This window comes from Corvus kubaryi, unplaced genomic scaffold, assembly GCF_017639235.1.
Source record: "Corvus kubaryi isolate FWS band 111438036 unplaced genomic scaffold, C.kubaryi_AGA036_p1.0 65283, whole genome shotgun sequence".
Taxonomy (NCBI): Eukaryota; Metazoa; Chordata; class Aves; order Passeriformes; family Corvidae; genus Corvus; species Corvus kubaryi.
The window spans coordinates 4,997-26,350 of NW_024581890.1; the positions used below are offsets into that span (position 1 = coordinate 4,997).

General features: G+C 51.7%; 2 protein-coding genes across 2 annotated transcripts; one reads left to right on the plus strand and one right to left on the minus strand.

Annotated features, from left to right (window-relative positions):
• Window positions 1–306: 306 nt before the first annotated feature.
• LOC121673220 (chromosome-associated kinesin KIF4) lies at window positions 307–17,933 on the minus strand. The gene is made up of 31 exons (XM_042046333.1): window positions 17,834–17,933; window positions 17,474–17,603; window positions 17,279–17,393; window positions 16,382–16,572; window positions 16,046–16,135; window positions 15,307–15,473; window positions 15,035–15,129; window positions 14,734–14,853; window positions 13,523–13,698; window positions 12,984–13,045; window positions 12,164–12,299; window positions 11,647–11,705; window positions 11,344–11,449; window positions 10,638–10,703; window positions 10,169–10,354; window positions 9,679–9,782; window positions 9,304–9,448; window positions 8,723–8,833; window positions 8,155–8,238; window positions 7,439–7,552; window positions 7,083–7,238; window positions 6,426–6,520; window positions 5,866–5,995; window positions 4,934–5,104; window positions 4,474–4,581; window positions 4,222–4,299; window positions 4,038–4,139; window positions 3,253–3,402; window positions 2,369–2,485; window positions 1,576–1,698; window positions 307–1,056 (listed from the first exon to the last, which is right to left on the minus strand). The coding sequence occupies exons 2-31, from the start codon at window positions 17,594–17,596 to the stop codon at window positions 871–873; spliced, it is 3,666 nt and encodes a 1,221-aa protein (XP_041902267.1). The 5' UTR covers window positions 17,597–17,603; window positions 17,834–17,933; the 3' UTR covers window positions 307–870.
• Window positions 17,934–18,142: 209 nt separating this feature from the next.
• On the plus strand, window positions 18,143–20,906 carry LOC121673221 (PDZ domain-containing protein 11). The gene is made up of 6 exons (XM_042046334.1): window positions 18,143–18,280; window positions 18,399–18,482; window positions 18,964–19,020; window positions 19,275–19,373; window positions 19,459–19,519; window positions 20,171–20,906. The coding sequence occupies exons 1-6, from the start codon at window positions 18,194–18,196 to the stop codon at window positions 20,203–20,205; spliced, it is 423 nt and encodes a 140-aa protein (XP_041902268.1). The 5' UTR covers window positions 18,143–18,193; the 3' UTR covers window positions 20,206–20,906.
• The last annotated feature ends 448 nt before the right edge of the window (window positions 20,907–21,354 follow it).

Genomic DNA, 21,354 nt, shown 5'->3' on the forward strand with positions numbered 1-21,354 from the left:
ACTACAGCCCAAATCCCACATCCCTGTGCATGCCCCAGGGCACAGCTGTATCACCACCCTTGCCCATGAAGGAGAAAGAAATTAAAAATAAGTTATATTTATCACCTTTTCTTTCTGCTGAGACTCAAAACTTAGGGCTCAGGGCAAGGAAAAGCAGCAGGACCGTGTTTGGGGTGTGTGGACAGAAAGACCTGAGCAGGGCCCAGTGGCAGCAACTCCTGGACTGGTTTTGAGACCAAGTTTAAGTGCAGAGAGCCCAGGGGGGCTGGGGGTTGTTGTGCACAATAATTCCAACTCCAAGCCAGGTTTCTTTAGTAATTCCTTTATTAAAACTACAAACCAGAGTTAAAATTCCTGCATTATTCACATAGGTTAGGTGTCTAAGTTCATAGAATAAGGACAGTCCAGCAGCCAAAGAGGTCAGAAACTGGTCAGCTGAACTGAACTCTGACCAGTTCAGAGCTGCTGGTTTAAGACTTCAGCCAGGGCCTCCTCGCTCCATGGATCTCCCAGGGCAGCTGGAAAAGTTCCTCCAGGCTCCATGAGAAGAAGCAGGAGCAGAGCTCCAGTGCAAAGGCAAAGTTTGTTCAAGATTACAGGCGAAACCGTACCCAGCGTTCACAGCTCGGGAGGAGGGAGGGAACTGGCAACAAGCACCGGGAAAATCACCTCCATTCACTCCAGGAATTCCAGAGGAAAGATTCTTACCCTGCCCCTGGCCCCAACACACAAATATTTACAGAGACATGACCAGCAAGAAGCAGGGTTTGACTCCCTTGCTGAGGGGCAGGAGCTGCTGCTCCAGCAAGAGAGTCCAACTCCCTCAAAAGTCACCAGGAACATGGCCTAAAGGGATGGGAAAGCTCCAGGTCAGTTAAACTCCTCCTTGATGGGGGTGCAGCCTGAGAAGAAGCTGATGTTACTGCTCAGCATCCTCTTCTTCTTCTTCCCAAAGGGGTTCTGGTTCTCCTGGGACTCCTCATCCCTCCCAAGGAGGGAGGCTGCAGCACTGGGAATCTTCAGGAGCACCTCCTGGTCTGTGATGTCCTGCAGGACCTGTGGGAAACAAGGAACAATCTCCAGCATTAGTCACTGCTGCAGTGACCCACCAGAGGCAGCAGGACACAAAGTGCCAGGCCAGCCTCAAGAGTTGCTTCATTTTTTACTCAAGTCAAGAAAAAGACAAACTTTTGGACTAAATATCAAGATTCAGCAGGAAGACACAGCAGTTGGAATGGTGAGTTCCAATGGGACAAGGGAATTTGTTTAGCTGAGGCAAAATGAGATGTGCCAGGTCAGAGAGCACAACAGCTTAAGGTCACTTTGCACACGGACAGATGTGATTTTACCCTGCCCCTCACTTCCCCTCTCTCCTCGCTGAAAGTGCTGCAGGAAAACTTGGCAAGCCTGTGGCATCATTTCAGTGTGGAAACATAGGAATTCAGCAAACTCAAACCTTCCACACGAGCTGCCTGCAGTTGTGCAGAGTTTTCCAGCAGCAGCTTCTCCTCTGGGGGGATTTCCCTCCAAGATCCCTCATTCAGCAGCTCTGCTGTCCCTGCTCCCTGGGAATACCTTTGTGGTTGGAGTGACACACACGGGCTGGAAGAAGCTCTCTCCTGCTTTCACCTCCGTGGGGTCTTCCAGCTTCAAGGACCCTTCTGAGTCCCTTTTGTGCTCCTCGCATGCTGTGGTTTCCTGAGGGGCAGCAGAGGGTGAAGCTCTTGTAGAACATCCATCCCATCCCTTCCCACCACAGCCCCCTGCTCTCTGGCTGGGAAGTATTCCACAGGATGCTGCAGCTCAGGCTAGGGCTCCATAGGCAATAATTAAAGCGGTGTGGGATGTCCCCACTTGATTCCTGAGATCCAAGAGCAGAATTCCCACTAGGAGCAGCTTCCCCAATGAACATCAGTTTCTCATGGACCTTCCTGCTGCTACAGCCCCCTCCCCAAACCATCTCTTCCCTTCTTAAAAATAAATCCGGGAATGAGTCGAGGTTTTGTGTTGTCTGAAGCCAAAGACACAGTTTAATTTACTGAGTCCAAAAGTTTAATTTACTGAGTCCAAAAGGAAAATTGAAATTATTTGTCCTCAGATTTGTGGATGAGAAGTGGGAACAGGAAAATCTCTGCTGTGAATCTCCACATGTCTGCGCTCAGTGGCAGAGCCTGGTCCTGCAGTGGAAAATTGTCCTCAGTTACCAGAGAGGCACTAATTAGTGATGTTCACAGAGCTTCAGCAAAGTGCACGTGCTCTGTCTGGACAAACTATGCTTGTGTGGGAATTATCCCTTCATCCAGCTCTGCTCCAGCCCCAGTCCAGGCCCTGCAGCCCCTCAGGCACCCCCAGAGCCAGCAGCACTCACCAGGCCGTGGTCCCTGTTCCTGCACGTGGCCGCGGCGCAGCTGCAGCTGTCGGTGCATCCCAACTTCTGCTTCCTGCAGCCACACTGCCTGTTCCCACAGCGGCCCTTGCACGAGCACTGCAAGGGAAGGGGGATCCAGTGGCCAGGATGCTCCTGGAATGCTCCAGCTCCCGCCAGCTGTGGCATCTCAAGGACAGGGACACCCCCAAGCTGCCCCAGAAGTGTTTCACTGCCAGTCCTACCTCCCAGCATAATTCTCTTCCTAATACCCAGAATAAAATCCTTCCGCCTACAGATCCATCTTCAGGATCTATAGGATAAGCACCTCCAGCTACTCAGTGCCTGATTTCAGGTGATCTCAAAGGATCCCAGTTTCTGTGCCACACTTCCACAAAAAGAGGGAGTCCCCACCCCAAACGCCTCAGGAATTTTCTGAGCCACAGGCTGAAGCTCCAGACTGACACAGACAGATGGAAGCTGAGGCTCTGTCAGGACTGGAAGCTGCAGATTCCCAGAGGGAACAGGGATCCACAACAGGTCCTCCCTTTGTTTGTTTTTTCCCTAAAATAGGCTCCCTGCAGGGATCTGGCTGCTCTTAGGGCTGTTCCTGAAGCAGAGGCCAGCTCAGGCACAGGCAGCAGGACACAACACATCTCTCATGGGAGAGGGTGACTTGGACAGGGAAAACCTGTCCAGGAAGGTGTTGCTGACTGCTGACCTTTGCTGTGTCTGTGGGAAGGTCACAAATATCCTAAGGCACCCAAATAACCCATTTCTGCCACTCGGAGCAGTGGAGACACCACATCTCCCCACTCCATACCCAATCCTTGGACACAGCAAGTGATTCCCCAGCAGACACTGGACCAAGGGCAGCTGGATCTTACCCCCATGAGGTTTTTCCTTGCTCCTCTGCCTGCTTTCCCAGGAAGCCAGTCGGAATCATTCAGTTCCCCAGAGTCAGAGAGCAGCTCCTCCACATCCACCTCGGGGCTGGGTGCCCGGGGCTTGGCCGTGGTCTGCCGGCGGCTCTTGGGCTGTAACACAGGAGCACGAGGGGTTAGGCCACCCAAAAAAATCACACTGTTATATTTTATTAATAATTTTTATATTTTAATAAGGTTTTATTTGATTTTATTAAGGTTTTCAGAGTCCCTCAGAGCCAAGAAGGTTGGGGGAAAAAAAAGATCCAATTATCAGGATTGAAAATTCAATCGATTTAAACTATTGATGACAAATCCTTGGAAGTCTGAGTAGTTGTCACATCACGTGACAAAAAACAAGTGTCACACTCCTGTCCAAAGAGTTTTAAATCATTTCTTCCTCCCAGCACTAAGATTTGTCTCTTTGCAAAGCAGCAAACCTTGCTGTGACACACATGCCTTGCTCCACAATTTAAAGACTGGGAACGCTACAGAAAAACAACCTGGGTTGTGAAGGAGGATACAGAGTCAGAACTACAATGAGGAAACAGGTTTGGGGGTTTGTTTGTTAATCAAAAAACTAATGCAGGTATTTGGGTCTTCTGGAAAGGACAGAAGGGGCCACTTCAATGAGCAGAACAAGTGCCTGGCAAAAGCAGCTTGGGACAAAGAAAAAAACCACATTATCAGTAGCCAAGATTAACTCTAGCAAAGAATTCAGGTGCAATACAAACTGTGCAGCCTCTTACTTTGGGTGGAACATAATCAAAAGAAGAGTCTGGAGACTCAGGTGGCCTTTGCTGGATGTGCCGGAGCTTCTGGCCACTGGCAACTTGGAGGAGCAGCAGTTTCTGTCAGAAGAGACAAGAATCAGCTCTGCAAAATCCACAAACCCAGCTGCCAGAGGGCTCTGGTGTCTGTACAAGGCTCTACCTGTTTCAGAGTGTCATTTTCCCGGAGCAGTTCCTGGTTCTTCTCACACATCTCCTTCATTTTCTCCAGCTCTTCCTCCTGTTTGTAGGTCAAGAGGAAATTTATTTCCTTGGAGAGAAATAAGAGAAAATCCCCCAGGGCTATTCCAGCCTGCACAGCAACCACCCCATGCAGGCTTCTGCAAAGGGAATACACAATCCTGCTCCTATTCCAGGTATCCCAAAGGATCCCAGCCACACCCAGCCACTGCACCTGGAACTGGAGTCGCTCCTGCAGTTGTTTCTCCCGCTCATTCAGGGAATCTTCCAATCTCTTATCTGCTGCTTCTTTCTGCTGGAATTGGCTGAGCAGGTACAGAACCTACAAGCAAGTTGGAATAAACAGGAGTGAATTCCTGAAAGAAACACTTGGCATCAAAGTCCAGGCTCAGGGGAACTTCCTGCCACTTCCAGCACAATTCCCCCCGACCTACTTGAAAAGTGATCTTGTAACATCCTCACTTAAAGTGGGAGGAACGTTACTGAGTAAACCAATTTGCACAGGATAAATACAGGGATTTCTTTGACTTTTAATGGACCATCTGCAAAAATCCAGCAAAATTTGACTTGATATTCAGCACCAGCTTCCTTTCAGCACATCCCCTTTGCCTTTCTCCCTGAGCAGACCTGGAGATCAGTCCCAGACTCCAAGATTTCCATGAGCTGTGATTCACCTTTTCCTGGTGTTGCTGTTCCTGCACCAAAATCTGATTTTGGAAGGCTGTCTCCAGCTCTGCTGTGTGGTTTCTCTCTTCCATCAGCATCTTCTGCACGTCAGAACAGCTGGCCTGGCTCTGCTCCAGGCTGCTCTGCAGTTTGCTCTCCTGCACCTTGGAGGAGACCAGCTGGAAAACAAGAGCAAGGGATGGCTTGGGACAGGGATTCCCTGCTGGCACAGGTGCTGCAGTATGGAGGGGAAGCCTCCCTGTAACTTCCAGCCACCCCAGGAGCTGGACCAGCCCTCAGCACCAAGGAGGGCAGGGAGATTCAGAGCCAGACACTTTGGAAGGGCAAACCAGGGAGCTGAGGGTGTTGTTCACAGCTCTGAATTCACCTCCCTTTCCTGCAGCACACAAAGTGTTTTTCTTTTCACCCTTTTCCTTTGATTTCCAAGCACCAGGGAGCAACAGGTAATTCTGTCCTTAGTTGCTCTTTCCCTGATCCCACCACACCCCACTTCCTACTCTTCCCCATCACCAGTCTTGTGCAAGTTTTTCCCAGCTCAACACCAATTCCACTGCTCCCCTGACCTCAGCCAGCACTGCTCTCATTTCCCTGCTTGTTCAGGAAGAATTTTTAGTATTTTTCTCTTTTCTTCCACTTCTGAAATTTGTCTTTTCCCATTTGCCCATTCCCATGTAAGTCACCCATAAGCTCAGCTTTAGCTGCTGTCTCCAGACCCTCATCTATTCCACTTCCCCCTTCCCTGTTTTTCACATTTCTCTCCCCAGTAAATAACATTTTAATCCAAACTTGTGAGGGGAATAAACCTCATCCACTACAGGAGAGCTCCACTCAAATTCCTTTGGTTCCTTCCTTTCATTTGTGGCTAAGCAGACTTAGAGCCTTTGCTTTTAGGGATAAAAGAGGAAAAGCCAAGGTTTACCTCTCCCAAGAGATACTTCAGAGCACATTTGGCCTCCAGGATGGTGGCAATGCTATCCCAGCGCTGCTTGGCCCGATCTCCATTGTCTGCATCCAGGAGTTTCTGCTGCAGGTCTGCTATCTGGGCACTCCTGGGGAAGAATCCATGGATTTGGAGTTACAACACAGGAGAAAACCAGGGCTGGTGTCTGGGCTAGTGTTACTGTTCCCAGAATATTAAATAAAATAGTTTAAATTGAGATTTTTGCTGCTCAGTAGAGCACCTGGAGCCTGCATTGCTCCCCTGGGGAGTTTTGCCTCCACTTCACATTCCCAAATAAAAGTGGAGGTTTTTCCCCCAGAAGTGCTCACCAACAGCTCAAGAACCCCAGTCTAAGTGACTGAGTATTTTCCCCACATTTTGGAAAAATTCCAGCCAGGAAAACCCACACCTTCCCCTCATCATTTCCAGCATCAGCCTGCGTGTTTTTCATCCTCTTCCATCTCCCAGGGAGTTGGGATGGAAAGGAGGGGAGAGCCAGAGGCAAGGCTGTGTGGATGGGCTGTGTGGCAGTGCCTTACCTGAGCTCCATCTCCGTTTGCAGGCTCTCGATCTGCTTGGAGATGGAGAGATCCGTGTCCGGGGCCTGCAGGTCGGCCAGGCAGTACGTGCGCCTCTGTGGGGTCACAGCACGGGTACGGGGCAGGAGCAGGGGAGGAAATCCCACAGTTACAGGCATTCCAGCTGGAAAAGCCTCCAGGCATCTCCCCACAGCTGCAATTCCACTGCTCCCTCCCAAAAGCCTTCGCTAAGGGGTGTGACCCACTCATGTCCCTCACAGTCCTTGAGGGTGGAAAAGCTCCCCAAGAGTGTCGAGAACAACCATTGCCCCAACACTGACAGGTCACCCACGTCCCCAGGTGCCACACCCAGATGTTTTTTGGACACTTCCAGGGGTGCTGATTGCACCACTTCCCTGGACAGCTGCTCCAAAGCCTGACTGCCCTTTCAGGGACAAAATTTTCTGTAATTCCATTAAGCAACAAGTTCCTTCAGCACCTCTTGTCCCTGACATGTCAGAGCACAAGAACATTAACCCTTTCTCCCACAAGGGCAGCCAAGGATGGGCTCCATCCCTATCTCCTAAGGGAACAAGTCAAGTAGGAGTGAGAATAACGAACCCAATATTGCTGAACAGCCAGAGGTGTGGGGTGGGAAAAGGAGAGTTTCCCTCTTACCCGGAGCTTTGGAGGGGGGTTTTCTCCAGCCTCCTTCTTCTCTTTCAGCTGAAGGAGCTCCTTTGCCAGGATTTTCCTGTCCTCCAGCAGGTCTGCCAGGTGTCTTCGAGCCTCTTCAGTGCTGACAAGAACCTCGACTTCATTTGCAAGCCAGCTCTGGAAAAATAACCCCCAAAACCCAGCGGCTGATCTCAGCTCCAGGTCTGAATCCTTCTCCGTGAAGGCATTTCAGAGAAACTGAATAATCCCAATGCAATTCCCTGTTCCTCCTGCTGTGCTCCAGCCACCAAGGCCAGCAGCACCCACCCCAAATCCCAGTTTGCCCAGTGCTGGGATGCAAAAACACTGCCACCCACTTTGACTCGTGCAGCAATTCCTTCCATGCCCCGATTTTGGGTCTCCTTCCGTTTATCTGCCGCCTCCTTCTGTTTCTGCAGGGCATCCTTGAGGCGTTTGTTGGCAGCTGCTGCCTGGAAGAGATGCCACAAAGAGCTGAACAGGGACTGCAAATCATCTGCAACAGCTGGAAACAGGAGGGATTCCCAGCCCAGGGCAAACACTGGGACAGTGACAGCACAAGGTTAATAAATCTCAATTTATCCTCTAACTCAAGGACTCCTCTCCTTGATTTATTTCCTTTGCTGCCATTCCTCCTTTACAGAGAAGATGCTTCTAGGCCTGAAGGTAGAAGAAAACGCCCAAAATGAGGGGTGAAAGATGCGTTTCTTTTACAAAGCCACCCTGAAAGGATTTGGAGCTGCAACCTTGTAGATCCACCACCCAAACTCATTTCCCACGTCCTACCCTGGGCATCCACATGGATTTGCCACAGAAGCCTGGGACTCAGAGTCATCTGGTACCCAGAGGTATTTGGCCTCTAAGGAGCAAATTTAACTGGGATGCCTCAAAGGCTACAATGCAGAAATAGGGATTTCTCCACAGAGAGAAAAGCTTTTCTTTCCAGCTTCTAAATTCCTTTAAGAGGTTTCTGTGTATCCTGTTCCATCCTCCAGCCCCACCTGGCAGACTTTAGGGATTGGTTGGGAATTTCCAGGAGATGTTGGCTCCTCACCTCCTCTGTTTTGCGCCGGAGGACATTGGCCTGTTTCTGGAAATCCCTCTCCAGCTTGAGGAGCTCATATTGCCTCTTTCGGTCCTGCAAGGAAAAACAGCTGGAAAAGTCCCATTTTCCATGACAAAGGAAAGGCTGCAGCCCCAGGGTTCCAGCCCCAGCATCGTGAGGCACTGAGGGGCAGGAACTGCTGTGACACCGAACTCCAGGTGTTTGCTGCCCTTTGCACTCAGCCACCACAAGCAGCTGGATTTCATCAACCTGCAGGTCCAACGTTCCTTTGGAAGTTTAAAAACCTCCCATGCTGGGGCCAAACCCTACAGCTTTAAATCCTTCAAATATTGACTATTTTTGCCTTCTGCCTTAGAGCTGATTCACAGCTGTGGTGAGCTTGAAGATCTCCAGCCATGAACAAGTTCAGGTGGTGAAAGGTGGCAGCCACATGAGCCAAGCTCCTCTTCAAAGCATTCCCAGCACTTTTCCAGTGCTTTAACTGATGCTTCCCAGTTAAACAACCTCACAGCACCCCTTTGGAGGGAGGAACAGCAGGAGGGGCTTGTTTGCTCACCTTTTCCTTCAGCTGGATCACTTCCTTGTCCTTCTGCTGCTTCCACTGCCTGAATTTCTCAGTGTCTTCTTTCATCTGACGCATCAGCTGCACCCTTTGCTGCTTCATTTCCTGAAAAACACCAGTGGCTGGAAGAATTATCCAGGATTTACATTCTGAGGAGCTCCAACCTCCATTCCCCCCATCCCTGTCAGGTGTGGGGAGTGGCAGGTAGGAAATCTTAAGAGTGCTCCCAACACAGGACACTCTCAAAGTACTAAAAAACAGGGATTTTTTTAGGCATAAAGGGAAGACCAACATAGGCACAATTTAGGGAAATCAAAGTGGAGTCAAATGATTTGACTGAGGCAAGAAATCAGAAGTGCCAGAAGATACTTTGGACTTCTTTTCCTCCCAAATCTCAGTAGCCACCTGCCTATTGTGGTCATGTAGCCAAATGAATCTTGCCAAAAACTGCTGTTTTCAGTCTGACTAAACAGAAAGTGGATTCCTGTCTGGGATTCCTGTTTGGGATTTCTGGGACTCCTGCCTGGGAGCTGCTTTGTCTGCAGAGGCTCAAGTCAGAGGTGCCTGTTGGTTACCCTGATCTCCTGGTTCAGTTTGGACACCGTGCGCTCCGTGGATTCCTTCAGCTTCAGGAGCTTGGATTGCTCATTCAGCTTCTTCTTGAGCTCATTGATTTGTGCTTCCAGCTCCTGGAGCCTTTTCCGGCGCCGTTCGCTCAGCCTGGAGAGAAACCACAACAAATCCTCTCCAGCTTCAGAGACACCCCATGAAAAATGTCACCTCTGTCCCCTTTGCTGCTGCTGAAAGCCCACAGGAGGCTTCTCTGCAGCTCCTGGCACGTTAAAGGGACACTTTTACATCAAAAGAGCTTTCACTGATCATGGAAGTGCAAGACATTGGATTTTCTGACACATTAACACCCCCCAGAGCTGCAGGCAGAGCCCTCTTACTTGGCCTGGTTGATGTCCTTCTTTGCCATGTGCAGAGCAAGGACCAGTTCCTCCTTCTCCTTCTGCAAATTGCTGACCTCCAGCTCCAGATCCTTGATATTGGTCTAGAAAGGACAAGAGGAATAAATCTCTAAATAAAAACCTTGAAAAGACACCCTGAGGCAAAACTTTAAGACAGAGAAGGCTTTAAAAACCCCATTCCTCTGCAGCAGGCACACCTTATCTAAGAGCTGTGTGAGGGTCACAGGGGCTGGTCCAGCACCCTCTGGAGCTTTGGTGTGCCCAGAGTCACTGTGGCCACATCCTGACTGAATCCTTTCAGAGATGGGAGATCCCAGCACAGCAGGGAAAACTGCCCAAGGGAGCAGGGATCCAGTTTAAGGAATAAATAGACCCAAATCAGAACAGGTTCCTTAGGACAGATCTCCTCCCTTCCCTCCCCAGCGTGAACTGGGGAAAACAAACTGAACAAGGAGGATTTCAGCTTTACCTGGTACTGGGACTGAATGGGCCCCAGCTGAGTGTCATTTTGAGACATTTTTTTGGCCAGGGCCTCTTTCAGAGTCAGGGCTTTGTTGAGCTCCAGCAGCTCCCTGGAGAGCTGTGCCTGGCGCAGGGCGTGCTGGGTGCTGAAGTCGTTGGAGGCTCTCTTGGATTCCTGGCCCACTTCTGCTTCCTGCAGGAGACACAGCCATGAGGAGAGGCCAATGCAGAGCTCTTCAATAACATCATCTCTGTTTCTACAGAGCACTTCAAATGCATTTTTATGTAAAAAACCTAAATATTCAGAAACGAGAACAGGTTCCTGACCTTGAACACATCGAGTTTAAAACAGCACAGACAGGAGTGATGATTTATCAAGCATTTGGGCTAGAAAATTAGCAGCAGGGAGCAGATAAAAGTGAGGAGGAGATAAAACCGTGCCCCAGTGAGGTGTGCACTGCTGAGCCCCCACTTACACCTGCAGAATCCTGTTCAGAGTTTGGCAGCTCTGCAGCAGCTTCTGTGGTCGCAGCGTTTTCACTCTGTTGGACAGAGAGAAGAAAATTTGGGTGAAAATGGAAATATGAAGTAAAAGGAAGGAAATAACAGACTGTTGGCACATCATGGCAAAGCACAACGTGATTCTCCTCCGGCCAGAACCTCTCTGGAAAGAGGAGACCATTGTCCTCCTCCTGGAGGAGAGGGAGGAAACTCCTCCTTGTCTGGTTGGAAAAGCCATTCCTTGAAATCTTCCCTGAACTCCAGCACTGGGAGCTACCTCCTCACAGGAGAGGACAGAGGAATGTCCAGTGAAGGAGAGCTGAAATTCCTCCATTAGACAAAGCCTGGAAGCTTCTATTTAACAATTTCAGGTCCCTGCAATTTATGTTGTCCATAAAAATCACCAAGTTTACAACACTCCATCCAATTTAGGGATTGTAAATCCATTCTGATCTCCAATATCAGGTTTTTTCATGGAGACTCCTCCTTTCCCCCCCCAGCCAGGAGCAGCACAAGTGGCCTTTCTGCAGCACTAAAGCACAACAGGACAGTTTTGAAGTGGATCTCAAGAGTCACTTCATACTTTTAATTCCTGGGCTCCTTGAGGGAAGCTGTTGGAGTGGAATCCCAGATTTCCTGAGTAACTTGGCACAACTACCCCTTCCCTGGGCTCAGCCTTACCTGCAGCTCAGCCAGCACCTGCTGCAGGTTCCGGATCACCTCCACGTTTTCCTTCAACTCCTCATCCTCCACAGTCTCCACCAGCTTCTGCAGATCCAACTTGCACCTGGAAATGTGGGAACAAGTCCATGGCATGTTTGCGTCAGTTTGTGTCACACATGCCAGGGAGGAACAACTTCCCCCACCCAACCTCTGAATTAATTCTGGCTGAACAAACCCCAGCAGATTTGATCCAGTTTATCCCACTAAAACCATCAAATTCCCAAGGATGTTTTTGCAGGAGAAGGGTGTGGGGACACTCACACAGCATGGTGCTGGAGCTGCTCTAGCTTGGCATTCATCTTCTCATTCTCTTGCTCTGTCTAGGAGAAATCAGAATTATAATGAATTGTAGAAGAAGCCAGGACTCAGCTGATTAATTTGCACCAGAAGATTTGCAGTGTGAAAATCAATGCACTGAAAGATCTTTCATGGTCAGAGCCACCAGTTGGGATTTAGCAGCATTTTTTCAGGGATGGACACTGCAGGCAGTAGGAAAAAAAAGCACGGTGGGGAAGGGAGAGCACAGGTGTGCAAACACGATTTAAAATATTAAAATAAAATATTTAAAATGTTAAAAACTGAAAGATTCAGGTCTCCCTTTCCCCACTGAAGTCACAGATCTAAAGGCCAACAGACTCTGGAAGGCTCTTGGTTCTGACTGACTTGGAATCAATGTGAAAGGAACATTAAAGAGAGATTCCCAATGCACCACAGGGACAGGAGCTGCTGTTGATTCATTCCCAGCAATTCAGAGCTCTCCTGGGACAGCTGAACTTACCAGGATGATCCTCTCCAGCATCTGTGCTGTTTGCCCAGCAGCCTCACTCAGCCCCTGGCTCAGTTTCTGGTTCTCCTCCTGCAGGGATTGGTTCTTCTCCATCAGGGACTGGAGGCTCTCCGAGGGGGCCAGGCCACTGCAACAGCGAGGCGCAGTTTGGGTGTGAGCATGGCCTGGCCAGGGCTTTGTGACAGCACTGAAGTCACCTCCAAAACAATGATTATCCCCTAAATAATTTACAATAACTAGCCCAGAATGGGGTTTGAGTGGGAAGGATCTCAAAGCCCATCCAGTCCCACCCCCGCCATAGGCAGGGACACCTTCCACAGACCAGGCTGCTCCAAGTCCTGTCCAAGCCTTGGACACTTCCAGAGTGCAGGAAGAACCTCCAAACAGAGGTTGTGAACTCCATGCACGTGGTTTTGAAACATCCCCAGAACACAACAGCTGCACAATCCAACTCTGTCCCAGATTTTGTGCTTTTAAGGATAACGGAGGTGGAGCTGTCCCACCTTCAGGGGTACAGGGGTGAGGAAAAGAGGGATGGATGGGTATTTATTTACACAGAGAAGTATTTATTCAGGAGGTGGTTCCTGGTTCCTCTTTTACTTCCTCCAACAGATTTTTGCAATCTTGAGGTGTTTGCTACAAAATTAAATATCCCAGGGAATTCCAGTAAGGATGAAAAAAGAGGGGGGAAAAAAAGCAATCAATTTATTCTCCCCTCACTCCACAGCACTGCCCAGAGCTAAGGTGATCCAGAGGCTCCTCTGGAATGGGATAAGCACAGATCCATGGGACATGAAATAACAAATCTTACTTGAGAGACACAGGGAGGGTCCCTCCGTGGGCCTGGAGCAGCAGCACCTGCAGCTGCTGGACCTACAGAGACAAAGAGTTATTGCTTGTAAATGTAGCAACTCCATGGATGATGGGTCTTCCTGACTCACCTGCTCTGTAATTCCCACTTTACCACTGCCTGTGGAAAGGAGTGGTGTTGTTACAGTATTCCAAGTGATTTACTCCTCAAATAAAAGGTTCTTCTCTTCCCTCTGGGATCACCCCAAGGAAAACTCTTCCCCTTCCCACTGCTGGGTGCAGGCAGGAGATGCCAGGAGGGCACCAAACCATCTCTGTATTTCGAATTCTGCCTGTAGCCCACCAAGCAATGATTTGTTGGGTGGAAGGGAAATTTAAACCACAGCAACTGCTGCAAAATTCCAAGAAATATCCATATATTCCCCTCCCAGCCACCTCCAGAGACAGAGCAATGCACATTAGGGATATTTTGCATACTTGAGGAGGTTGTGCCTTCCCTGGATGTTTGCTGAGCTCAGAACCAGAGGGATCCCCCAGTACCTGCTGTTTCAGCTGGTGCAGCTCAGCTGCCTGGGGGTCCACGTTGACAATGGGTTTGTTTTTGATCTTCCTGGCCCTGTCAGCGTAACGCAGAGTGTTCAGGGTCTCCTCCAGGTTGGAGTCTGCTGGGCTCACACAGGCAATCATCAGCGTGTGGCTGTTCCCACCCAGGGAGTCTGGGGACGAAGAGAAACAGCATCAAAGCTGCCACAGAGCAACAACGACAGTGAAGTGTCATCATTCAAGGATTCCAACCCCCAAAATGCAGATTAAACAGCTGGACTTTGGTGCCACTCATTACTTTCTCCTCTGCTCAGTCAGTTCTGTACTTAAGGGGGTTTTTAAAAGCCAAAGTTGGGCTTTGAAACCATAGATTTCACCCCAGAAGCCCCAGCTGTTGCCCTAATAATTTCCTTCTGCCATTGCTGTCCTGGTTCTTTTAGGCTTGCCCCTCCCTTCTCCCCTCCAGTAACAAGACCTCCACGAATATCCAGAATTTTCTCCAACTTAAGGAATTATTGGCTAAGAAGAGATCACAAAGCTGCATGAACTTCATCCTTTGGTTTTACACAAATTGGCTCCTTAAAGCTACTGACCAGAAAAACACACATCCAGCCCAACCCACCCCCCACATCCAGCCCAATCCAGGTTTTTAATGAGGTACTTTCAGACATGGAAGATACTGAAGAGCTTTTGCACCAAATGATGTAATTACCATAAAAAACCCAGTGATTTCATTACCAAAGCTGTGCCCAAATTAAAGGGTAATTTCAATAAAATGCATTAGAAGACAAATCCCAGCTACTGAAAAATAAAGACCAGATATTCAGACCAAGGAAACAAATCCCAGGGAAGGCACAGACAGCTGGAGCTGCATTCTGGCTGTGGCACCACCCAGGGAGTTGCTATAATTAAGGTACAATAATAGATCTCTGCTCCCAGACTTCTCCTCCTCCTTCTCCCCACCAAAAATATGCCCTGGATTTGTCTTGTTTCCTCCTGTCACACAAAGTGCAGGAGAGCAGGACTCCTTTTGAGCCCATCTCACTGCATTTGCAACCTCAAATAAGAGTCCAGGAAAGCTCTGGCTTCAGTGAGGAATTAAATAAATGAATCCCTTTGCAGCAGCAGCTCTGAGCTGTGGGGTTTTCTCCTGCTTTGTTATTTAAAAAGCACCTGTAAATTTAGGCTTTGTCATCATCTTCTCTCACCTTGCAGCAGCCTGGTCAGCTTGGAGTCTCTGTAGGGGACAAACCCCCCCTTTTTATTCTCTTCTCCCAGAGCACTGATGACATTCCCCAGGCACAGGAGGCCTCTGTTGATGTTGATTCCTGCAGACAAAGCTCAAAGTGAGCACAGCTACCTCAACAGCTCCAAACTCCTCATTTCCTGCTCTTATTAAAACTTCAGCAAGGTTAAAAAGGCAGATTAAAGGGTTAAAGAAGCACTTTGCTCTTTTATTAACTCCCAAGTGAGAAGACACCCAAACTCCCCCAGTGCCAGCCCACAGACCTTCTTTGAGTCTGTCTCCCTCAGCCTTGGTTTTCTTTTGTCTCTCAGAGCCAGCAAGATCCACCAGGTGTAGCTTGCAGTGAAAACTGCAATTTCTAGGGCAGAAAGAAACTGTTTTATTCTCCCAGGTAAACTCCCAGTTGGAAAAGGAGCAGCCCAGGAGCTGAAAATTCAGAGAGCCAAAAATGGAACTGCCCTGAGAAGTGCAGCTCAGGACCGCGATGAGGAGATTTTGGGAAAGTCCCTCTTACCAGCTGCACCATGACACTCACTTGTCATTTTTCTTCTTCTGATCAATGCAGATGGTGAAGATGGCATGGGACCTGGAGGACTGGGAATTCATGGCCGTGGATCCCACAGTTCTGGAGTTGTTCCCCTGCTCCAGGCAGGACACGGTCTCTTGGGCACAAGTGACACTTCTTTCTGTCAGCCCCACAATCTGTAGCCAGGAAGGAAACATTGCTCATCCTCTGCTTCCTCTTTGTCCCACCTGGGATCAGAAAAACCTCCCTCGGCCTCAGGCTGTGCCAGCCCATCCCCAGGAATGTGTGTCACCTCCAGCCAGGGGCCTGGAATGGAGACTCCCAGGGAAAACTGCTTCTGAATTTCACTTTGGGAACGTGGAATCACAGCACCTACTCCTAAACACCCCCCAAGTTCCTCTGCCTGCTCCAGAGACAAATCCATGGATATCCCAGGCCAAGTTGGGAGCTGTGCCAGTCACAAGAAGGGGGAAACTGGCAGATGGGGTGAGGATTTGTGTGGATAAAGGGATGGAGAGGCAGCTCCCAGGGACACAAACCACAGAGAGGATAAGCAGGAAGGACTGGATGTGCTCCTTGGCAAGCTGTGCTTTCCCTGAGAATCCATCCCCTCGGATCCCTCTGCGCTGCTCCCAACACATGGATGAGCCCCATCCCACTGCTTTAGGGATGACAGAAAATGACACCTAAACCCCTTCAGTCCCCAGCCCTGCCACCCCCTCCTGCTCCCACAGCCAGCAGGGCAGACCTTGATGCCTTCCTTGGGATCCTCCCGGATGCTGATCGGGGAACGTTCCCGAGACGGGCACAGCAGGTCCAGGATGTCCTCATTGTAGATCTGGAAGCAGCAGAGGAGCAGCTCTGGGTTACCAGCCAAAGAAAGGTGCAGTTATGCTGAAATTAGGGCTAATTTGGCATCACATTCTACTCATTTCCCCTTTAGGGAAAGATGCCTTGGACCAGAATTCTGTTCCTGACAAAACCTCCTGGACTCTTAGAGATTGATTTAATCAGTATCTGTTACCTGAAGGAGGTGACCTCAAAGCTCCCTTTAGTCATAACTTGACAAAAACCAAACTTTTACCTCTAGATAAGAAACTTTGAGGACGAAGTCCCAATCCTGCCTATGCTGTTTCTCCTCAAAGAGCAGCTTGATGACCCTGGGGATGACCCCCACGCTGGGCTCATGTTCCTGGTTGGCTGTGTAGGTGCCTCCCATGGAGTAGGTTTTCCCAGATCCTGTCTGTCCGTAGGCCAAGACAGTGGCATTGTATCCTGGGGGAACAAAGGGCACCTAAGTGAGTCATGTGAGGACAGAAAGCTGCATTTTTGAAAACCACCCTTCCAGAAAATTCTCAGTTTACATCAGCTTAAGTACAGATCACAGTCAGGAACTCAGACGGGGAAAAAAAGGCAATGAAAACTCTGTAAAGCACAGATAAAATGATTATTCCAGTTCTTTTTTTAAGGCTGGATGTTGCTTTATTAGAGCTAAATGGAAACACAGCACAAGTTCTCTGCCACCCCAGCACCACTGCAGCATCCCCAGACAGGATGTTTATCAATTCATTGTGTTATTCTTAAAGAGGGACAAGGGCTTTTTATAAGGGCCTGGAGTGACACAGCAAGGGGGAATGGCTTCCCACTGCCAGAGGAAAATTAGGAAGGAATTCCTCCCTATGAGGGTGTTGAGGCCCTGGCACAGGGTGCCCAGAGAAGCTGTGGCTGCCCCTGGATCCCTGGCAGTGTCCAAGGCCAGGCTGGACAGGGCTTGGAGCAACCTGGGATAGGGGAAGGTGTCCCTGCCCATGGCAGGGGTGGCACTGGTTGATCGTTAAGGTCTCTTCCAATCCAAATTATTCTGGTATTCCATGGAAACTGCCTTACACAGGCAGCCTCGGGAACCAGAGGGCTCAGAGAGCACACCCCACTCGTTTTGTGGAGCAGAGCAGGTTCCGAACGGGCAAGATCTGGGACAAACCTTTGAAGATGCCTCGGACCAGAGGCGACACCGCTGTGTTGAAAACCTCCTCCTGCTCCACGGACGGGTCGAACACGTAGTCGTAGGTGAAGGCCTTGTCATTGCCCACCACGACCTGCGGAGGAGAGGGACGGGGCAGCGCTGGTAACCGCGCCCGGGCTGCGGGATCCCCGGGGAGCCCCCCGAGCCTCTCACCTGCGGCTCCCCGGGCACGAAGGACAGGCACATCTGGCAGCCCTCGCTGGTCTCCTTGGGCACCAGCGGCCGGCACCGCAGCGCCACGCGCACCGGGATGCCCTTGTCGTCCTCCCGCACCATCGCCGGCCTGCGGGACACGAGCGCCGTGAGGCGGGCCGGGACACGGGGCGGCGGCTCCGCCGGGGGAGCGGGGACGGAGCGGGGACCCCCAGCGGCCCTGCCCGGGGGTGGGGTGGAGAGGGGGTGGAGCGGCCCTGCCGGGGCTCGGGGATGGAGCGGGAGCCCCGGGGCGGGAGCGGGGCTGGAGCGGGCCCGGCCTGGCCCTGCCCGGTGTCGCGGGGCGGCCGCGGGACTGACCTGGAACCGCCGCTGCCCGTGCCAATGGCGGCGCCACAACGGCCGCGGTTCAAACCGGGCCGCGCGCCGCCACGGCCAATCACCGGGCGGGGTGTCAGGAGCGGCGGAGCCTCAGCCAATCGCGAGGCGCATCGTCACCGAGGGGCGGGGCAGCAGCCAATCGCAGAGCTGTGCGTCAGGCAGAGGCGGAGTCAACCCTGGGGTGGGGTGGCACAGCGTGAGGGGCGGGGCGCAGGGCGGAAAGGAACCAATCGCGTGCGGGTGCGTCAGGCGAGGGGCGGGGCGAGGGGCGGGCCGCGGCCAATCGCAGCCCGGTGCGGCCGCGGGGGGCGCGTCCCGGCGGCGCGGCCGAGGGGCAGCATGGAGGGCCGGGTGCCCTACGACGACTTCCCGGTGGTTTTCCTGCCGCCCTACGAGAGCCCGCCCGCCTGGGTCCCGCCGCACGAGGTCAGCCCGGGACGGGGGGAGCGGGGGGATGGGCCGGGGGCGGCGGCGGCGGCCGCGGGGCCCCGCGGGCGGGGTTGCCCGGGCCGGCCCCGGCTGAGCCGCCGCGCGTCCCCCGCAGCGCGTCTATCACCCCGACTACAACAACGAGCTCACGCAGTTCCTGCCCCGCACCATCGTCCTCAAGAAGCCGCCCGGGGCTCAGGTGAGGCGGGCGGCGCCGGCCTGGCGCTGCCTGGGCGCGGTGTCGCGTTCCCGGACGCGGTTCCCAGAGCGTTTCCTGGCATAAAGCGCGCTGGAATTGCGATATTCCCGACTGGCAGCGTCCTGGCACAGGGAGCTGCTGTGACAGGCGTGGGGCGGGCAGGGTGGCAGATTTCAGGCCGGTGGGCAGGGGGAGGGGTTGTTCCTGAAGTCGTATCTCGGGATGTGGAGCTGCTGGGGAATGGGAGCGGGGGCCCCTCAGGTATTCCCGGTGGCAGGAATTAGAAGAGAGGGACTGGTGCTGCTGCCTGGCTGAGCACTGCAGCACCCACGCCTTGGATCCATCTGGGAGACAGCAGGGAGAAGAGTCCTGGGGAATTGGAAGGGTCCTGGACAGGGAGAAGAGTCCTGGGAAATGGGAAGAGAACTGGGCCAAGGGAAGGGTCCTGGTGACTGCATTTCCCTGCTGGTTTTTCCCACAGCTGGGCTTCAACATCCGGGGAGGAAAAGCCTCGCAGCTGGGAATCTTCATCTCCAAGGTGTGTCCATCCTTGTGCCATTCCCGCCCGGACCCTGCCTGTGCCCGTGGGAGCTGCTGAGCCGACTGGGTGTGCAGGGAGGCTCTGGCTGCCTGACACCCTCCCGAGCTCAGGGCTGGGATTTGTCACAAAGCCATCAGAGCATCTTGCACCACTTCCTGGTCTCTTCCCAGCCGCTGGAATTGCTCCCCGGGGCCGTGTGGGAGGGGAGCTGTGGGAGATCCGCTGCTGCCATCCCTGCTCTCCCTTCCCAGGTGATTCCTGACTCGGACGCTCACAGGGCCGGGCTGCAGGAGGGGGACCAGGTGCTCTCGGTGAATGACGTGGATTTCCAGGACATTGAGCACAGCAAGGTGAGCGCTGGGATGGGGAATCCACCTCCTTCCAGCCTCTCAGCCCAGCACAGAATGTGTGGAATCCTCTTTCCATGTTTTCCAGGCTGTGGAGATCCTGAAGACGGCGCGGGAGATCACGATGCGCGTCCGGTACTTCCCCTACAGTAAGTGCCTGGTCCAGGCACCTGGGATGCTCCTTGGGAAGCAAACTTCCATAAATCCCTGCCAATTCCACCCGAGTTTAGCAGCCCAAGGTCACTGACACTGCTGATTTGGGATCAGGCACCACATCAGGATAATGAGGCCTGGCTTCATCTGCCCACACAGGAAAACTCGGGGAGCAGGAAGGTGGGATGGCTGGGGAATGGGAAAGTTAATTTAGAGCTGGAGAAGTAGCTCATTATCCTTGAATAACATAAGGATGAGCTCTGGCACAAGTGCCAGTGGTGGATATCCCTCCCTAAGGATGTTTGAACTGTGAGTGAAGGGAAGGACTGGGTTAACTCCCAGTGTCTCCTTCTGCACCCATAAAGTTCCAAGATTTAAGGGATTAAAAAAAGGGAGAAGTCAAGCCAAACAAGGATTCTTCGTAAAATGGAAAGCGGCCATTAAGAAGAAAAACATGGAGTGGGGGAAGAGGGGATTTCAAACAAATCCTTTTGTTCTAAATGCTGTAAAATCACTTGAAATTACTGGTGGGGGTGCCCTTTTACAGCCAGAGGGTCTCAAACGCTGCCTCCACTTGGAAATGTGTGTTTTCCTGAACATTTTCTGTAATTCCCCCTGGCCATCGTCTCCTTGTCCCTCCCTCCCAGATTACCAGCGGCAGAAGGAACGGACAGTTCACTAACGGGGAGCTTCATCCTGCCAAAACCTCTCCACTCCTTTTCCCCAATGTCTGAGATGACACCTCACGTTTCAGCTGTCACTGGAGGCACCACTGTCCTGCACAGGATCATCTCTTTCCCACGTGGAGGGATGCCAAGGGGCTCATTTGGCTGGAAGATGGACGGGGATTGAGGCTGTGCTCCTGGGAATGGGTGTTGGAACAAGCTGGTGTGAAGCGGGTCCTGGGGGGCAGCTGCTCCAGCAGGATCCAGGTTTTAGCAAGGCTTAAATTGAGTGAGTTCTGGGCTGGTTCTGGATCCCTTGATCCTGGATCCTTGCTTGTTGAGCATTCCTGAGCACGGGCATTGTTCTCCAAGAAATCCACCTGTTGCACCCTCTTGTGCCATGGAATTCTTTCCTTCTCTGTCCCACCTCTGCTGTGCATTGCTGGGAACTCCAGGAGTAAAATCCAGCCCCAGTCCGTGCCCAGCTCTGGCTGTTTGTGCCTCTTTGCTGATAAAGACCCCACAATCCAGGGCTGGGATGTTTGGAAATGTTAATTACCAAGGAAACATGTTCATTTTCAACAAATCCAGGGGCAAATGCCTGGTGAGATCACGCTGTAATGGCTTCCAGACAGCCCTGGCTCTGGCCTTCTCTTCCTTGTGGTGTTTTCCACTTTTTCTGTATAAACAATCAATAAATCAAGTACAGCAACCTGAATTTAGCTTATTCCTACTCAGGAAGTCTGGGTGGGGGTTGGGATGGACCCACCCTCAGCACTATTCCAAGGAAATGCTGGGACAAGGCTCGGCTCCAGCCACCCTTGCAGCCCACAGGAGGAAATTCGGGATCTGCAGCTGTTTCAGGGTTTTTTTCCCACTGGCTCTGCTGGAAGTCAGCCCCTGATTAACCTGGAGTGTTCCAGCACTGCCAGGAAAGAGCAAGGCAGGACTGTGGCTGTGGTGGCACCAGCACAACTCCAGGAGCAGAGCACGACACTGAGCCAGGCTGGGGGTGAGGAAAAGATGCTGGAAAAGAGATTTTCACTCTGAATTAAAAGTTAACTTTTCCACCAGGGGAATGAACATCCTGGAAGCCCCTGCAACACCCCGGGGAGGGGAGGGGAGGGAGAGCTCTTCTATCACCTCTCTGGTCTCACTGGTTTCCC

Bases quoted from the DNA above. Each gene is read 5' to 3' on its own strand.
- LOC121673221 (XM_042046334.1), top strand. From the start codon at position 18,194: ATGGAGGGCCGGGTGCCCTACGACGACTTCCCGGTGGTTTTCCTGCCG. The intron at 18,483-18,963 runs GTGAGGCGGGCG...TTTTTCCCACAG, and splicing joins AGAAGCCGCCCGGGGCTCAG to CTGGGCTTCAACATCCGGGG. The intron at 19,520-20,170 runs GTAAGTGCCTGG...CCTCCCTCCCAG, and splicing joins CGTCCGGTACTTCCCCTACA to ATTACCAGCGGCAGAAGGAA.
- LOC121673220 (XM_042046333.1), bottom strand. From the start codon at position 17,596: ATGGTGCGGGAGGACGACAAGGGCATCCCGGTGCGCGTGGCGCTGCGG. The intron at 4,140-4,221 runs GTAGAGCCTTGT...CTCTTCTGACAG, and splicing joins AAAATGACACTCTGAAACAG to AAACTGCTGCTCCTCCAAGT. The intron at 2,486-3,252 runs GTAAGATCCAGC...CTTCCCTTGCAG, and splicing joins CAAGGAAAAACCTCATGGGG to TGCTCGTGCAAGGGCCGCTG.